The following is a 19,400-nucleotide window of genomic DNA, read 5'->3' as shown; positions in this document are numbered from 1 at the left end:
TTAATGCTCTTACTCTTCTTCCAAATACATTCGGAGATTCAAAATACTGTCAAGAGAAGACTTTATCTCTTCCAAACGATATTAAACCGATATCGAGCGAGAAAAATCCATCCCTAGATTTTTATTTTTTTTATATTTTATACTTTAACGTTTTATTTAATATTATGTTTCTGATGTTAGATGACCGGGCTATGTAGATATGTGATATAAAAATATTTTATACCGGATCTGTGTAATTAAAAATATTAATGCTCTTACTCTTCTTCCAAATAAATTCGGAGATTCAAAATACTGTCAAGAGGAGAGACTTTATCTCTTCCAAACGATATTAAACCGATATCGAGCGAGCAAAATCCAGCCCTAGGTTTTTTATTTTTTTTTATATTTTATACTTTAACGTTTTATTTAATATTATGTTTCTGATGTTAGATGACCGGGCTATGTATATATGTGATACAAAAATATTTTATACCGGATCTGTGTACTTAGAAATAATATTAATGCTCTTACTCTTCTTCCAAATACATTCGGAGATTCGAAATACTGTCAAGAGGAGAGACTTTATCTCTTCCAAACGATATTAAACCGATATCGAGCGAGAAAAATCCAGCCCTAGATTTTTTATTTTTTTTATATTTTATACTTTTAACGTTTTATTTAATATTATGTTTCTGATGTTAGATGACCGGGCTATGTATATATGTGATACAAAAATATTTTATACCGGATCTGTGTAATTAGAAATAATATTAATGCTCTTACTTTTCTTCCAAATAATTCGGAGATTCGAAATACTGTCAAGAGGAGAGACCTTATCTCTTCCAAACGATATTAAACCGATATCGAGCGAGAAAAATCCAACCCTAGGTTTTTTTTTACATTTGATATATATTAACGTTTTATTTAATATTATGTTTCTGATGTTAGATGACCGGGCTATGTATATATGTGATACCAAAATATTTTATACCGGATCTGTGTAATTAGAAATAATATTAATGCTCTTACTCTTCTTTCAAATAAATTCGGAGATTCAAAATACTGCAAGAGAAGACTTTATCTCTTCCAAACGATATTAAACCGATATCGAGCGAGAAAAATCCAGCCCTAGGTTTTTTATTTTTTTTTATATTTTATACTTTAACGTTTTATTTAATATTATGTTTCTGATGTTAGATGACCGGGCTATGTATATATGTGATACAAAAATATTTTATACCGGATCTGTGTAATTAGAAATAATATTAATGCTCTTACTCTTCTTCCAAATAATTCGGAGATTCGAAATACTGTCAAGAGGAGAGACCTTATCTCTTCCAAACGATATTAAACCGATATCGAGCGAGAAAAATCCAAGCCCTAGGTTTTTATTTTTTTACATTTGATATATATTAACGTTTTATTTAATATTATGTTTCTGATGTTAGATGACCGGGCTATGTATATATGTGATACCAAAATATTTTATACCGGATCTGTGTAATTAGAAATAATATTAATGCTCTTACTCTTCTTCCAAATATTGTAAATTCGGAGATTCAAAATACTGTCAAGAGAAGACTTTATCTCTTCCAAACGATATTAAACCGATATCGAGCGAGAAAAATCCAGCCCTAGATTTGATATTTTTTTTTATATTTTATACTTTAACGTTTTATTTAATATTATGTTTCTGATGTTAGATGACCGGGCTATGTAGATATGTGATACAAAAATATTTTATACCGGATCTGTGTAATTAGAAATACAATTAATGCTCTTACTCTTCTTCCAAATAAGTTATAAAATAGACATTAGAGAACCAACTTTGGCCACCGTCGCGTCTGTCGTCATTAATCACTCGAAGATTCGAAATACTGTCAAGAGGAGAGACTATCTCTTTCAAATTATATTAAACCGATATCGAGCAAGAAAAATCCAGTCCTAGGTTTTTTTATTTTTTTTTTTAAATATTTTATATATTTTAACATTTTATTTAATATTATGTTTCTGATGTTAGACGAGACCGAGCTATGTATATGTGCGATATAAAAATATTTCATATCGGATTATACCGAATCTGTGTAATTAGAAATACAATTAATGCTCTTACTCTTCTTCCAAATAAATTATAAAATAGACATCGATTAGACTTTCGATATTCAGTTTTAAATTATGCACGCAATATTTAATAGGATCCGATACGTGCATGATTTGTTACATTAATCGACATCTTCCAATTTCATGCTAATCGCTCAATATAGGATTTCGATCATTTAATAATAAAATATATTTTTCAAGCGCATTAATTAAAATCGCGTTCTGGGTGAATTATATCATTTTGTTCGCGTGGCAGATTTATAAGCACGCATATCGCGATTTGGATCATTAAATCGCGAGAGATTCACCATGACACATCGACGGCAAATTGATTTGTACATCCCTTTTCCGGTCGATTGCGGCTCGTCGAAGAAGGACGCGAGTTTTGGTTAGCCGCGTGAATTTTCGCGCGCGAATAAAGATGCTTTCGGGTCAAGCGGAAGGAGACACTCGTTTAGATTGTAGCGCCGCGACGTGGCCCCGAAATAGCCGCGCGAATACTGGTACCATTCCCCGGTTTACGGTTACAGCGGGCACGGTGTCTGGGCAGCGCGCTGCCCGTGTCTGTAACCAGAGAACCCATTTCAACGCCGTACGCACCGCCGTCGCGCCGTATCCGCTTCCGAGATTTCTGGATCTCTAAATGTCAAATTCTCGACGTTCATTAATCCCCGCGACCACGTTACGTCGTAATTCAAACGGCGGATTAGGTCGTCAAGGTTTCGGGCATCGCGGAAAAATAGCGATATTAATATCGATTTATTTCTCAAAAATTATATATAATTATACTATATATATTATATAATTTTGTATTTTTTTTTTTTTTTTTTTTTTATTAATATATGATTAATATAGATAATTTAATGGTACGCGTTTGCGAGACTTTTGTGTTTTTGACATTCGTTGTTAGAATTTTCTTGCATTGATAATTGCCGGTATTACTCGACCTAAATCGTAGTTCTGCATTCGTTTATATTTTTGCATCGATTGTGCAATCAGACCGCGGCGAGAGAGGAGAGACACAGACTCAAGGAAATCGTTCAGACGTCGAGCAATTTTCCGCGACGACACGTCACTTTCATGTCATACTCGCATGCGGGAGAATTGGGCGCGGCTCAACCTCGCCAAGGTCGAACCAAGATACTTGGCTTATGCAATTTTCACGATGTAAAAACGCATTTATTTTCCTGAAACTATGTCGACATTATTCTAAAAAAGAGATTTACGTATTCACTTGTAGTTGTGTAGATTACATTTTTCAAAGGAAACCAACGTTTATCTCTTATTTTTTTATATCCTTTACATATATCTTGAAGAGTTAACTATATAAGAATTTTTCTAGACTTGTTTCACGTAAGATTTTTATGACGAACTGTCAAATTTTTTTCCAGGATAATATTTTAAGGGATTAGTACTTGCATATATATACAAAGAGAATTTTCTCTTGGAATTTACTCTGAAAAATCATGGTAATCCTGGGACAATAAAAAATGATATAATTGAAAAAATTTTATCAGAGTTTCTCTGATTAATATTTTATCACAATAAAAAATATGAATATCACAATAAGATATAAAATATGTTCGATTAATTTTACTATGTACATATTAATATTTTTTATTGTGATAAATATCAATCAGAGAAATTATCTCTTGTGCACCTATATTATTGTTTTATAATTATCTGTATTAGATTAATCTTCAACTACAGCGAGATTGATTCCATGTAAAAAGATTCTCTCTCAATGTTCACTTTTTATTCTCTCCCGAAAACTTGTACATGTGTTTTTTATTCTTTTCACAGAAAAATAATACAGCTGACTGAAAAAAACAATAAGATTGTGATTGTAAAAAATTCCTGCACAGAGAGAATTTTCTCTTAAAATTTACCTTGAAAATCATGGTATCCTGGGACAATATGGTATTGGAAGAATTTTATAAGAGTTTTTCTGATTGAATATTTATCACAATAAAAATATAAATATCTACCACAATAAGATATAAAATATACTCGATTAATTTTATTATGTACATATTAATATTTTTTGCTAAATATTAATCAGAGAAATTCTTATAAAATTCCTCCAACACCATGTTATCCCATACGATTTTTATGATTTTCGGGATAAATTCTAAGAGACAATTCTCTCCGTGTGCTAATAACATTTATTTACCGTCTCTTCGATTCGATTATTTTTCTCGTCCTGTAGATCCACGTGGTGAAAATACTCGTCCTATCCTCTCCGCCATGTCCCTTCGCGCGTTGCATTCTGGGAATGCGTACATGAATGAATGCCCCTCATGGTTCCAAACAAGAAGAGGAAGAGACGAGGGATCGCGAAGGGTGGCAAAGGGGGTAGGAAACGAAGGGGGAGGGCTCTCGAGCGTTTGGTTCTCTTTTTCAACGGTAGCGGCAACGAGGCGGGCCCTTTCGGCCCTTACGTGCCCACATGTGGACCCTTCCCGCGAGCTGTCAGATTTGACATGGTCTTCTTCAAAGCGGTTTTCACCAAGCGAGCCTCCCCCCCTATCCCGCCTTTTTTCGTCCCCAAAAATGGCGATTCAACATGGCCGCTCCCCGTCTCTTTCTTTCTCGCTCTCGCGTGTTTTTCCTTTTCCCTTGTTTTTTTTTTTTTTTTTTTTTCTTTTCTTAAGCGAAAGGCCGGTCGACGCATTGCATTGCGCATTCAGTGGCGCCTTTCAATCTCAGACGAATCCTTTGTGGTGGTTTGCGGTTGGGCGTTCATCCTCTTCGATCGACGCGCGAGTGCGTCCTTCGAGAGTAAAAGGGGAGTAAAATACGAATAATCGGACAAATTGAGATACACATTCAATTCGGAGCGCATACTCTTCGAAATAAGAATTATTGTTAATAAAATATCTATCATAAATTAGCCCAGAAGTACGACGTGAGATTTTTATTATAGATCAACAATTTTTTCTTCCTTTCCTATATACTTGTGACTTTGTATATACTCGGTATAAAATTATTACTAAATTATATTTAGTAAATTTAATTACTAAATATAATTTAGTAATAATTTAAATGTTATTTTAACAAAAATAAATGTTATTAGCAATAGCAGGAATTTTTTACAATCACAATCTTATTGCTTTTTTCAGTCAGCTGTATTATTTTTCTGTGAAAAGAATAAAAAACACATGTACAAGTTTTTGGGAGAGAATGAAAAGTGAACATTGAGAGAGAATCTTTTTACATGGAATCAATCTCGCTGTAGTTGAAGATTAATCTAATACAGATAATTATAAAACAATAATATAGGTGCACAAGAGATAATTTTTCTGATTGATATTTATCACAATAAAAAATATTAACATGTACATAGTAAAATTAATCGAACGCATATTTTATATCTTATTATAGTGGATATTAATATTTTTGTGATATAAATATTAATATTAATATCAGAGAAACTCTTATAAAATTCTTCCAAAATATCATATATTGTTATGATACTGAATATAATTCAGTAATAATTTTATTTGATTTTATGTGATAAAATCATTACTAAATATAATTAAATTTAAATAATAATCCTTAAGGTTCGCCAGTCTGGTCGACTTTTAACTTTGAGGAGAGATTTTTATAATTAAATTTGTTGTCAACTGCACGCGCGACGATATGAGTGCTAAAACCTCCGGAGGATCAAGGACTCGCGCTGGGTGTCCGTCCTCGAGTCTTCTTCCGGAATGAAATCCACGTGGTCCTCGGAGCAAAGGAATATAAGGAGTTCACACACGACACCGACGCGACGGCTTGACGAGACGAGATGATGACAGAGATCTCACTCGCGGTACATCGAAAACTACCGGCGTACCGTCAGGTTCGGCGTAATCCGGATTAAAAAATTCCAAAACAGCAAAAGCGTTTTAACGCCGCGGCGCGAAAGGGGCTTCCTAATACGAGGACGCCGTCTCTCCTACCTGCGAGGAGATCTCGTCGATCCGCCGTAAATAACGATGCGTCTCTGATAGATCTATGGAAAACAGCGAGCTCTGAACCACCGAGTCGACGACCACCGCGGTGTTCAAATAGAGAAAAAGAAATAGAATGAACGGGCTTTCATTTTTGATCGAAATCTTCACGCCGAGAATTGTTCCTTCTAATACGTGGACATTTTTTTGTGAGAATGTGAATTTATATAGAATATTAATTTTTTATATTATAATATTTTGTTATAATGAATAATAAGTATATAATAGATGCAAATCTCTCTTTCGTTGGATTAACAAGTTTTCTTGATAAGCAAGTGGATAATGAAATTTTAATTTTAATTTTGTCTATACTTCTTCTCTTTGAGAGAATCTTAATTCGGAAGTTATATAATGATATGAGAAAGATATTTAAGAATTAAAAACTTAATTACGTAATATTGTATAATAAAAATCCCGATTAAATTCATTAATCTACTGTTATTAATATATGTAATTCGATGAAAGAGAAAATATAAAAAAAGATTATTATAATGTAATATAAAAATAAGACCATCTCGATATTTCTCAATCACTTATCAAAATAATCGCTTTATTTCGTATTCTTAGAACAGTTGTTGGTGCTAGATTGAAGCGTTTCGTGCAAGCAATTTACTAGGATTTATAAATTATCTGTTAAACTGGCACATTCTCTCTCGATGCATTGTTGATTTCCGAATTTAAGTGGACCTCAGATTGACGCATACAATAATTGGCACGAGAACGCGGATCCTTTGGCACACTTTATGGTGCATTAGCTTATTATGTCAAATTATATCAAATTATGATAAGTAAAATAATGTGACACGCATCATTTATCATTGAAATAATTTTCAACGTACATCAATGAGCGTATTATTTTTTTCTGCTTAATTTGTATGCTTACGAGAATGTCCACCCTTCTAATAAACGAGCATTTCATCATTATTAATATTTGCATTTGCGCAAAACATACAACTCGAAAACCTGTTATGAATTAAATAGATTTGGTAAAATTGTTTGCATAATAATCTACACTGAAAAAAAATTTGTTAACTTGACTAAATCTTTCAACTAAATTACTTTTTGTTAATTGAACATATATTAGTATTTAAGTCCAATATATACGTTTTGTTAGATTTAATGTTATATCAAATTTAAATATTTTATATGCGGTCAATTAGCAAAATAGTATTTTTAGTTGAAAGATTTAGTCAAGATAACGAATTTCTTTTTTCATCGCACTGGCGAAAAGACTTTTTTCCGAGTATTTTAAAACGATAGAATTTAATTTTAATTTTAATTTTATTATTATTCTTAGCGAATATGTCAGTTTTTGATTTAGAAGGAAAATCTTGACTTGTGTTTACACACGTCATAACAGACACACGATCATCGTAGTTTGAGGTGACGTTTCTCATGTCTTCACAATCCGGGAAATTTTATTATTATTCTTCGGCGAATACGTCAGTTTTCAAGAAGGAAAATCTGGACTTGTGTTTACCCACATCGTAACAGAAACACGATTCGATCGTCGCATAGTTTGACGCTCATCATTTACAATCCGGTAAATCGAACCTGCCAATGATTTCGAATTCCCGGCGGATGATTTCTAAATTTGGTGTTCGCGCGAGAAATTCGCCCGGACGTTTTCAGAACTCCCAGAGAGCCTGCAGGTATAGAGGGAAAGCTAGAAGCGCCATAGTTTACAAACAGAGGCTCGTACGGTGTGTACACGGTACGCTGCTCCCCATTATTTTAGGCCCGGGAAACTCTCCTTCCCTATCTGCTTATGGAATCAGCTGCCAGTAACTTCCTCGACGTGCTCACCTGCCGAGAGAGGAGTGGACGGAGATGGATCCCTCCAGCTTCTCCGGAGTTTCCACGCCGGGAAATCCGCCGTTTGAGTTCCTCGAGATTTTTCGGGGCCGACAAACGGGTCGGCCGATTTTTCAATTTGCTCTCCACGGAGCCCGAAGTTTGCCTTTCTGCCTTCTTCAGCGAGTTAAGTAATCCCGGAGGCTAGACTGGCGGATCTTCTCGAGAGCGAAACGCGACGGTTGCGTGGGATATTTGGAATGCGAAAAATCAATTTGGAAGTTACATAGAAGAACACCGGTAAGTTAAACCGACTTATAGAGATGTAGAGAAGCTGCTGCGGATCCGGTAAAAAATCTTTTCTCGTATACGCGCATTGCGAGAGTTTCTCGAATAATTACATATTCTCGGTTCTTGAGGAATTGAAATTCCTATTCGCTCGCGTACTAATAATAACGACACGTAAGAGATTCCGAGACAAGAAAAAAAGGGAGAAAGGAAAAGGATTCTGCAGTCGCACTCTGACCCAAACTCGTTTCCACGGGTGGATATCGCACGTAGACCGGAATAAAGTGTGCGACAACGCAGGGGCGACAAAGCCGATATAATCCGATTTTATGAGGAAACCACCAGAAAGAGAAGGAGAGAGAAAGAAAAGATACCATCTTGTCTCGTACCGGTCTCGGGCGATATAAACTTAGACACGCGAATTAGCGATGCCGCGATAGCATCTCATTTCGAGGCGAGTGCGATCAGGAATTTATCGAGAAATTAAATTAGAAATTATGCTAATGCGGCCTATATATATATATATATATATACACACACATACACACAGTACAAAGTGTCTATATATGTTTTATATATATATATATATATATAATATAGAGACATGAGTTTTCTCAATCCGAAATTGATCGTCATGAATGAACAGTTTTATGGGATCGCGTTTCCTCAATTATTTATGTGTACATACGTGATTTGCGCCACTCAATTAAATTAAGACATGTTCTATAAAGTCGCTCGTACGATGTAATTTGCTGGATTGACGCTGCACCAGCAATCTCGCGCAATTTCTAAAGTTTACATAGCACAGATTTATAAGACAATTTTCTTCAAAATTAAATAAAAATATAAAACAAAAAAATAATATATTCATATATGCGCGAATTAATAAATTACATATATATTCAATAAATTAAATTGTATTACGAGATACGATAATTAATTCGACAATTAATAAATCAATAAAAATAATTTCCGAAACACAGCAATTAATGTTATTCTATTTATAGATTATTTAAATTCGCTGTAAAACAATTTCACCCGCCTGATTTACTTTTTTTTTTTTTTTTTTTTTTTTTGATGACTTAATAGCCGAAGTCGTTGATCTCGACTTTAGGACGTGAGAAAGATAATGATCGGCGAAGGCGCGGCTATGGTTTTATTAATCGGTCAAGTTCGTAAATAAGATTTACTTGAAAATTCCGCAGCGGTCGGCCAAGATCGATTCGTCTACTTTTCGTGAGACAACGGCAATTCACGTAGAACCGTCCGTAGATAGAATCTCGTCACATTCCCGACATTTTTTATAAGCCTTGACGTTGATCTCGACTTAGGTGTGCGCGACAGAAACATAAACATTCGAAATAAAAAAAATTATTTCAAATTTATTTCCATTGATTATATATATATATATATAGCACAATTAATATACGTTAATTACACATGTAGAATAGCTTTTATGTTACTTGACTAATTTTAACGTAAATGTTTTAATTATTAAATTTATTTCCATTAATAACTGGATTTAATTAAACAATACATTCCATTAAAATGCGGCTTGGTTTTCAATTAAGGACCGTGGAAATTAATTAACGCTGATTCTTTCCGATATTTCGCGCGATCGATTATTTTCCACATATAACAAGATACCTGATTAAATTTAGCTGATTGATTCTTATTGTTATATATAAAGAATTGAAGAAATAATAGAGGCAAGAGAAGAGACACGAAGAGATCACACGATAAGTCGGCATGAAGATAATTATTGATTATTCCCTTCGGAGTTTCGGAGTCATGTTAAGGCGAAGCTTCCAACATTTAAAAGGCCTGTATCTCTTCGATCCTATGTACATACATAGTTGCGTCGAAGGAGAGAAGAAAAAGAGAGAAGCGTCGATCCGAAGACGCGAGGTAGGTGTCACGGCTTCAAAATAAATGCCTTTTGCACGCGATGAGTCACAAATCCTAATGAAAATAATAATAACCCCGAAAGATTCCGTTCTTTTTCTCGTGGCTGTGCGACGCAACGCGGATAAATTTACTGCGTGATCCACGGAACAGATAAGGCATACCTGGGGACACCTCCATCCGGTTATAGGTTCTTCCACCATGTAACGGGTGGTACGAAAAAAAGATCAATGCGATAGACCCGGCGGTCCTACGTTGTTTCGGTGTTTCTCGTTTAATACTAGAATATAACAAAAATAACGTCCCGACTAATTAGACATTTTATCTCTCGCGTGCAGGAATTGGAAACCAGTACGTAATTATGATTGTGTAGATAGCATCTCTTAAGGGGTGGTTCGAAAAAGATCAGTGCGATAAACGCAGTTTTGGACGTCGCCTTTGATGTACACAGGATAACATATCTTTTTCTTACTCTATACATACGGACGATACAAAAGTCGCGATTCAATTAATTAAGGTGTTATTATATGGTACGCCTCTAAAATGAAAATTCATATCGATGAATTTAATTTTCATGTAGTTTGTGATAGACAAAAATATAAAAATGATCAAAATAATATTTTTTGTATTCATATCTGGATTCGCGGAAACAGTTTTTCAGATTTATGTTGACTTAATAAATCATTGCTTTTGTATATTATAATTTGTAATGTCTAAAAAATGAAAATGTAGAATATTTATGAAGAGAACGTTCTCTTTTGGAATTTATCTTGAAAATCATGGTAATCGTGAGACAATATGCTATTGACAGAATTTTATAAGAGTTTCTCTTAATATTTACCACAATAAAAAATAGTAAATTTTACTATGTACATAGTAAAATTAATCGAACCTATTTTATACCTTCTTGTGATGGATATTAATATTTTTCATTGTGCTAAATATTAATCAGAGAAACTCTTATAAAATATTAATACCTCGATTGCCATAATTTTCAGGGTAAACTCTAAGAGAAAATTCTCTCGGTGTACATGTTTATTTAAATATAATATCCTAATTCGCTTTATCTCAATTTGACGTAATTATAAAGTATTCCGGAAATTTGAAGTCACACATGTTTCTACGCTCTTCGAGATTGCTCGAGATGTCTTCCGTGTTCTCTTATCACTTCGGTAGTTTCTCTCTCTCTCTCTCTCGTGCTCGAAGACCGGTTCTCGGAAACACCCCGTAGAGACAAGTATCGCAGCACTTGCCTTGAACGTGCGATATCACCGGTCTCGCGTCTAAACGACTTGTAAAACAAGCGCTTAACGATTGCTGGGTACCTGAGGGAGATAGACAAAGAAGTGGAGATGTGGAAAAGGTAGAAAGAGAGGTAAACAAAGGGAGAAGCTCGGCCGTGGGTCCCACGTGCTTCGAGGAGGTCCAGGCTGCTAAATTGAGTTTACGAGACACCAAGAGCGTCTCTCTCTCTTTCTCGCCTTTTCTCTTTTCCTCTCTTTTTTCCTTCCGTTCCCTTTTCCATTTGCGCGCCTTTTTAAAATCTTATTCCGCGCCCGCCCTTAATTCACAAGTACAGCAGAGTCGCTGGAATATAGGTACCCTTTTCTCGGTACTTTACGCGCCTGTGCCGGTGTTATCTTAGACGATATTATTTCGATTCCCCAGTCGAGATCGGCGTCGCCGGATTATCGAGGGTTCGCGCTCGCGAACGCAATTAAATCGGGCCCCTGGGATGTCTTCATTAATGGGTTGATAGAGAACGTATGGCTAATAAGAAGAAGGGATCACAGTGATGATCACAGATATTTGTGTGTCTCTACACGCGGTATTATATTCAATGAGGCAAAACTCTGCTTGAAATAATAATTAAAAGATTTTTCATAATATTTGTATTCCTTCATAGAGAGCCAGAAGAATGAATAATTCTTCAACATAGATGGGAGCGCGAATAAAAGAAAGAGAGGATAGATATATGAGACGATCGTTAAGAAGATAAAATTTGATAACGGCGAAATATAATAGGATATAATTAGCATAACAGCTCAAACGCGATGTATGATAACGGTATAATTAACATAAAACTTTGTTTAAACCGGCTTGCGTCCGCTGCTTTTTGTTATTCTTGCAACTACGCCTCGCACACAACGCGCGTTTTTATTTATTTATGCAAAACATAAATCTTCGAAAAAGGAAAGAAAGAAGGCTCTCAGCTGTTCTTTTTATAAAAGGCAAACGCTTCGCTTTCCGATTTCAGTGGGCAGAGGGAGGACAAGACTCACGGTGGGGGTCTAGGAGACTCCAGCAGCGAGAGCGGCGACGAGACGAAGCGGCAATCCGGACAGCAGCCGCAGCAGCAGCCATCCTCCTGCGCCGTTCAGCAGCAACAACAGCAGCAGCAGCAGCAGCAGATGGTGGACCACCAGCAAACCTCGGGCATGTACCAGCTTCCGCCTCCGGTCACGGTCTCCAGCCCGCATTCGTATCACCAGAGTCACGGCACGTCTCTCAGCCACCCGCACATGCAGCACCATGACACGAGCAGCGAGAGCGGCGACGACAAGAGGAACCTCCACCATCAGCTGCAGCATCATATCCAAGTCGGCGCCCACGGTCTCGTTCATCCCACCGCTACCTTGCCACCACCACCGCCCAGTTGCGCTCAGCAGAAGAGTCAGCTGGATTACATGCAGTACTACAGTCCGCAGGTAAGGCGAACTTTTCCAATTTACGTTCATAAATAACAACCCGAGGACGCTGAAAAAAATATTTATGTAAAATTACATGATTAAGCTAGGTTTTTTCCGACCCAGTATAATCATGGATTATTGATACTTACATGGAAGATTACAGATTATATGTAATTTTTTATATGAAATTTCTTCAATATTTTCAAGATTAAATATATTTCACTGAACATGTAATTACACGTGGGAAATGTTGGTAATGTATAAATGCTATAAATAAAATAGATAAATATTTATGAAATAAAGTTCTAATAAAGGAAAAATAGTAAATTTAAAATTACATATAATTTTTGCATAGAAATAGTAATTTTACCTATATTTTTTTATATGTATTTTCACTTTAAAACAAATGGAAAAAAAATTACAGTGATAAGCAAGTAACTTTTCCAGTTCTGAACTAGTAATTTCCATGTAAAAGTACATGGATTTTTTTCAGTGTAGCAAACTGACGTCAATTAAACGTCGACATTAAATTGACGTCATTTTGACGTTTCATGGCGCGCGCGCGCGTGCATACGTATTCTTAAAAATTCTAAAGAAGATTAAAATAAATTATTCAAAGATATTGAAATTTTTAAAATGTACTCTACATTCGAAAATCTAAAAAAAACACAAGATTTTTCAGATTCTACACGGAGAGAATTTTCTCTTAGAATTTACCTTGAAAGTCAGGGTAATCGTGGGACAATACAATATGATATTGGAAGAATCTTATAAGAGTTTCTCTGATTAATATTCACCACAATAAAAAATATTAATATGTACATAGTAAAATTAATCGAACATATTTTATATCTTATTGTGATAGATATTAATATTTTTTGTTGTGGTAAATATTAATCAGAGAAACTCTTCTAAAATTCTTTCAATATTATATTGTCTTAGATTACCATGATTTTCAGGGTAAATTAAGAGAAAATTCTCTCTGTGTAAATATATTATAGAATTCGAACACATATATACATGTGTCTTATATCACGCATCGACATCCGTATTCTCTCGCGAGACGAAGTTACGATTTTCTGCTCGACAGGACTATCTAATTGGCACGCCGACCTCTGCGGATCTGCAAAAGTCCTTGCCGCACACGGCGACGTCGATGCAAATGGGCGCGATCGCGCCTTCCATGGGCGGGTTGAGCCCGATGGGGCCCTCGACGATGTTGTCGAACACCATGCAGAGTGTCAACACCATGAACACCATGTCGATGAACGGCATGGGCATGGGCGCTTACCAGGGTATGGGCTCCATGGGGATGTCGACGTCGCACGCGAGTTACCATAGCGGCCTCGTGCTGGGCGAGTACCATTCCTTGTGACCTTGGGCCCCAAGCACCCAAAGCAAAAGGAGCCAGGAGAAGACTTAATGCACATCGGCGAGGCGCGACACTTCCGGTCGATCAAGGTACTCTTGAATGATTTATTGTGATATTAATTGGATCGTCAATCGATTATTATTCACCAAAGAAAAATAAAGTCTTATTAATATTGAAATCTGCTTCATTTATATTAGAAAAGGATAGGAAATTGTTTTAAAAATTTAATGAAAATTATATTATTAAACACACGGAACCCAGTGAGCGATCTCAATTTATTATTAACACCATTATTAAATAATGAAAGAACTTTAAGTATATATAAAATATATCTTTTTTTATCGCAGCAATAATTCCTTGACGATCCAATAATGTTCAGATAAATAGGAGAGAAAGATCTCTACGGATAAATCGTTTCGTTCTCCGTGAGCTTTTCTCGATGAGTATTTTCAAGCGTGTATGAAGAGCGTCAAAAATAGTTGTCTGTCAAATCGTCGCATCCGCCTCGGTGTTTATAAACTTTTTTAATTTCGTAAAAAAAAAAAAAAAAAAAAATTTTTATAGATACATAAAAGCATGAATATAAGTATAATTAATTACTAATTTAAAAAAGCAGCTTCCTATTATACTAGTTATATAAAAAACTTTATATATAATATAAGTTATAAAATTATTTAAATAACTTAAATAATATGCACAACTTTTAATACGAATTAGTATGTTTGAATTTAATAATCAAGATTCGAAAAACATATGTTTAAAATGACCTGTTTAATTTTTTAGACAGAAAAATTGTTTAGTTTGCTATGAAAGGATAATATATCTCGTTCTATAAGGGTATTCGTGAGAATCGATATCAAAGAATACGCCGAGGCGGCGATGACGCTTCCGAACGAAATATAACAAAAGACATATTAGCATTTTACTTTCCCAGTTCGTAAACTCCCGTGACAAGCCGGCTAGACCGGGTTGTGTTTACCGTTATTTCCATAAGTAAACAACGGGGCAAAAAATCCTGCCTCTAGCTTTTCTGTTCCGTATACTTGGCGCCGTACTTTTCGTTTTTCTGTCCGAGCGGAATAAATTGCACAAAGATAGTGTTTTATTTTTTTTTTTTTTTTTTTTTTTTTTTTTTTTTTTTTTAACGCACGCAGAATACAAACGACAGACTACAACTCATTTCCTCCCCAGCCTCCCTCATTTCATAGATTTGATCCGCCTACTAATTAATTAGTCGTAATCAACTGCGCTCCTCTTACATCATACGATTTTATGTTTGTCCTGTATGTACATATGTATAATACACACGCATTCGACATATTATTAAGTTAATCTCGTCCTTGTTCGCTGCCTACCGGGTGTCCCCGAGTCGTTGATTAGATTTCGTTAATTAAACAAAAATTTAGGTTTTGATATTTTAATTAAAGTTTACACATATTTCTCATATTTCGAGCACTCTGATTCAGTAATTTTTTTTTTTTAGCAAAAAAATATAGTGAACATTTTTAACAACAACGGGACATGAACCAGCTAAAATATTTCAAATTACAAGATGTTTTATTATTTCTACAATTCACATTCCATAGATGCGTGGTTTGTGCGGAATGAGGAAGTATAATTATAATTTAAAAAAAAAACCATTATATCGCGCAAGATGATACATTTCATCAAGAGTAATTATTATTATTGATAAAAAAATGTGATATTGCGTGTAGTGATTGAATTGCATAGAAGCAGCCGGGGAATGGGTGTGAAACTTTAGGGTACTCCCAGTAGACAGTGAATGCTTGTCGCAGCATATAAGATAGCGTAAGTTATCATTTATTCGCAGTCTGTACATAAAATATATCTGAAAACAATGAGAGAGGGAGAAGTAACGAGAATGTTGCGCAAAAAAAAGGATGTGAAAGGGAAAAGAAAAGAGAAGAAGACATTATGCGAGAGTGTGATAGAGATAGAAAAGTCGAGATATTGAGATGAATCGTTAATTTGTTATTCAAGCGAGAAATATATTAAAGATATTGCTTTTTTGCTCGCAAAATAATTTTTTTTTATTCCCGAACATCGTGATTTTTGTGACTCTTATTTTCTCTTAATAAAAATTAAAATAAAATTGTATTATAATACGCATAATATGTTTTATTTGCAAATAAATTTATTTTTTAAAATTTATTTTTTTGAATTTGAATTCATCTGAAAAATGTCGACTTTCCATTCGTAAAATAACTCGCGCGCCTGATGTCCTGAATATTCCGTTAGCTGCGACATTGCCTTGTAGATTCTTATCTAGGATGTCAAGGAGAGAAAGGATTTCCCTTACGAGAGAGTCCTCGGGACGAAACAGGGTAGGGGATAAAATCGAGGTGAAAGGAAAGAGATAGACGTAGGGTTAAAAAAAAAAAATAATATCTTCGATCTTACGGCACAGAACCTACCGGCGTTATTTTCATTTCGCATCTTTCACATTCATCTATGTGTGTTCTGCGTGTTTGTTCTCATCTTTACGGGAATAAATCGCGCGCCAACAAAAGTACTTTATACTATTTATTCGACAATTCGAAAGTGCCACATTACGCGTTACAATAAAGAGAATATTAATGGCTCATCAAAGAAATCGATTAATGTAGAATGTATCTGAACGAAAAGAGATAAAAAACCGAATGCACATAACAATGATTCTAACAAGTAAGAATGACACAAAACCTTCCGCTATTTGACAGAATTTACGACGCAATTAAATAACTTTGCATTAAATGGACAATTTTTTCTTAATTATTTGACATGTCTGTAAGATTTAGAAAAATTTTTTGGATGAAAATAATTTGTTAGGTCGCCTTTAAAAGCTCAAAGTTAAAGCCAATCTTGCTATATCGTACGTTTTATCAAATTATATTAGATAATAAGATTCAATCGAAATCATGAAACACACAAACTATCACTTTGCAGTTTCGCGTTCGTCAAATACGAAATAGTTTTAATCAAGTTTTACGTTAATAGCGGTGCCTCGCACATAGGCAGCAAGTATTATATGCCCTCGGATAAATTATTTATAACATTATAAACTGTTTTTTATAACAAGGTGTATACTCAAATCTTAGAAATAAATTCCCTGAGGATTCCATGATTTTCCGCAGGTACTTTTGTTCAAAATTCCAGGTAAAATTGAAGTATTTTAAATATTTAGAATACAATTTTTTTTTAAATGAGTTTATTTGTTATACATAATTTTTAACATAAATGAAGTATTTTTTTTTTTAATATAATAATATAATATAGTATTATATGATATACTTGATATAAAACATAAATTTTATATTCATTAAAACTATATTTTAAAATCAAAGGGGCAAATCAATTTTTTTTAGGAGTATACACCCTGTATAAACGTGTGCCATTCAAGAGTATACACAAATTATGATGCACAAATGGGCAGCTTCCGACTGACTTTTTCTGAATGTTTTCCCCGGAAGTTGCTTTGTCTCCACACTTCCGAGATCCTTTTGCTTGTAAACCGATAATCACGATCGAAAGTTACTTAAGAAATTTTCTACGAAACGAACGCTGCGATTCGACCAAAGTTAAAGAATTAATTTTTACGAATAGGAAAAGTTAATCGTAATGAGAGTCTTGCACAAATCACGTAACTCGCACGCAAAACTCGAGCGGAAAAAGAGCGGAAGCGAGTGTGAACGAGAGGAGAATCGCGACGCAAGGACGATTATTATTAATGATCATTATTATCATTATCATCTTGGTCCTCTCCGGTTTTCATTCGTGTATTTTAGCGGACAAACCTAACGTTGCACAACTAACTAAGACGAATTGCCGAGAATGATTATGAACGTCGTTATCCATGAGCGTGTGTGCGTATCGGCGAGTTGTATGTATGTGTGTGTGTGTGTATATGTGCGTATAAATGCGAGGAAAAATGAAAAGGGAGATACGATGATGCGTAAGTAGATATAAGTTAAGAGATCACGATGTACGATCGAACTGTAATCGAGTAAAGTTGATGTTATTTAAAGTAATAAGAGATCAAATGTTGTTATCTGCGTTTATCACATCCTCTTACAATATCCTGTATCTTTTACTTACAATTAGATGCTGCTGAATACTGAAAGGGGTAAGTAGCTGCGAGAATACTTTTAATCGGAAATAATGAGAATTGCAGGACAATAATGAGCTCTAAAATTTATAAAAATCTCATAGTATCTTCTTAAGAAGCGGCAATAAATAAATGTGCAAAAATGCGTTTCAAAATCGAATACCATACACATATCCATGTGTAAGTCTGCATTTACATGCATATTTATATCCTTTCTCTCCAAAATCATATTTAAATTCATATGTATATTCATGTTTTTATATTTATATATATATATATATATATATATATATACAAAAATATTTTTATATATTTTTAAGTCCACTTTTATTTTTACGTCCACATTCAAGTTCACGTTTCTGTTTTCGTTCATATTACACATTCGTTCGCATTACATTCAAATTTACGTTTTTCTTCATCTATATCTACGTCTATTTTGTCATATTTGAATACTATACATCTAATAAATCACTTATTTTTAATCATGTCCTTCCGAAGGTCCTACGTGTAATCGAATAAGAGAGATAAATTTTCCACATATCTTATATAGCGAGAAAATATAAAATTTCACCGGAACCATCTTGATTTCAACCCCTAACGAAGAAGATTCGAAATAATATAGTTTCAATAAAATTCGATTGATGTTACATATACGAATAAAATTCTTTTCCAAGATTATACACAGAGAGAATTTTTTCTTAAAATTTGTATCGCAAGAATGTTAAAAGAATTTTTCTGATTAATATTTACCACAATAAAAATATGAATATCTATCACAATAAGATATAAAATATGTTCGATTAATTTTACTATGTACATATTAATATTTTTTATTGTGATAAATATCAATCAGAGAAATTATCTCTTGTGCACCTATATTATTGTTTTATAATTATCTGTATTAGATGAATCTTCAACTACAGCGAGATTGATTCCATGTAAAAAGATTCTCTCTCAATGTTCACTTTTTATTCTCTCCCGAAAACTTGTACATGTGTTTTTTTATTTTTTTTACAGAAAAATAATACAGTTGACTAAAAAAAAGCAATAAGATTGTAATTGTAAAAAATTTCTGCACAGAGAGAATTTTCTCTTAAAAACCCTGAAAATCATGGTATCCTGGGACAATATGGTATTGGAAGAATTTTATAAGAGTTTTTCTGTGATTGAAT

The 19,400-nt window shown here is 34.3% G+C and overlaps 1 protein-coding gene across 2 annotated transcripts in view; it reads left to right on the top strand.

Moving 5' to 3' along the window:
- The window catches only part of so (SIX homeobox 1 protein sine oculis), a 39,820-nt gene extending 21,657 nt beyond the window's left edge, over nt 1–18,163 (top strand). For both annotated transcript variants that reach the window (XM_029312452.2, XM_029312451.2), the window contains exons 4-5: nt 12,319–12,769; nt 13,842–18,163. In XM_029312452.2, the coding sequence (XP_029168285.1) occupies nt 12,319–12,769; nt 13,842–14,126 (736 nt within the window). In that variant the 3' untranslated portion in view covers nt 14,127–18,163. The remainder of the gene's footprint in view (nt 1–12,318; nt 12,770–13,841) is intronic.
- The last annotated feature ends 1,237 nt before the right edge of the window (nt 18,164–19,400 follow it).

Source organism: Nylanderia fulva, unplaced genomic scaffold (assembly GCF_048542155.1).
Source record: "Nylanderia fulva isolate GAGA-0341 unplaced genomic scaffold, ASM4854215v1 Scaffold18, whole genome shotgun sequence".
Taxonomy (NCBI): Eukaryota; Metazoa; Arthropoda; class Insecta; order Hymenoptera; family Formicidae; genus Nylanderia; species Nylanderia fulva.
The sequence above is the reverse complement of the archived record's forward strand: the minus strand, read 5'-3'. Positions and strand labels throughout refer to the sequence as shown.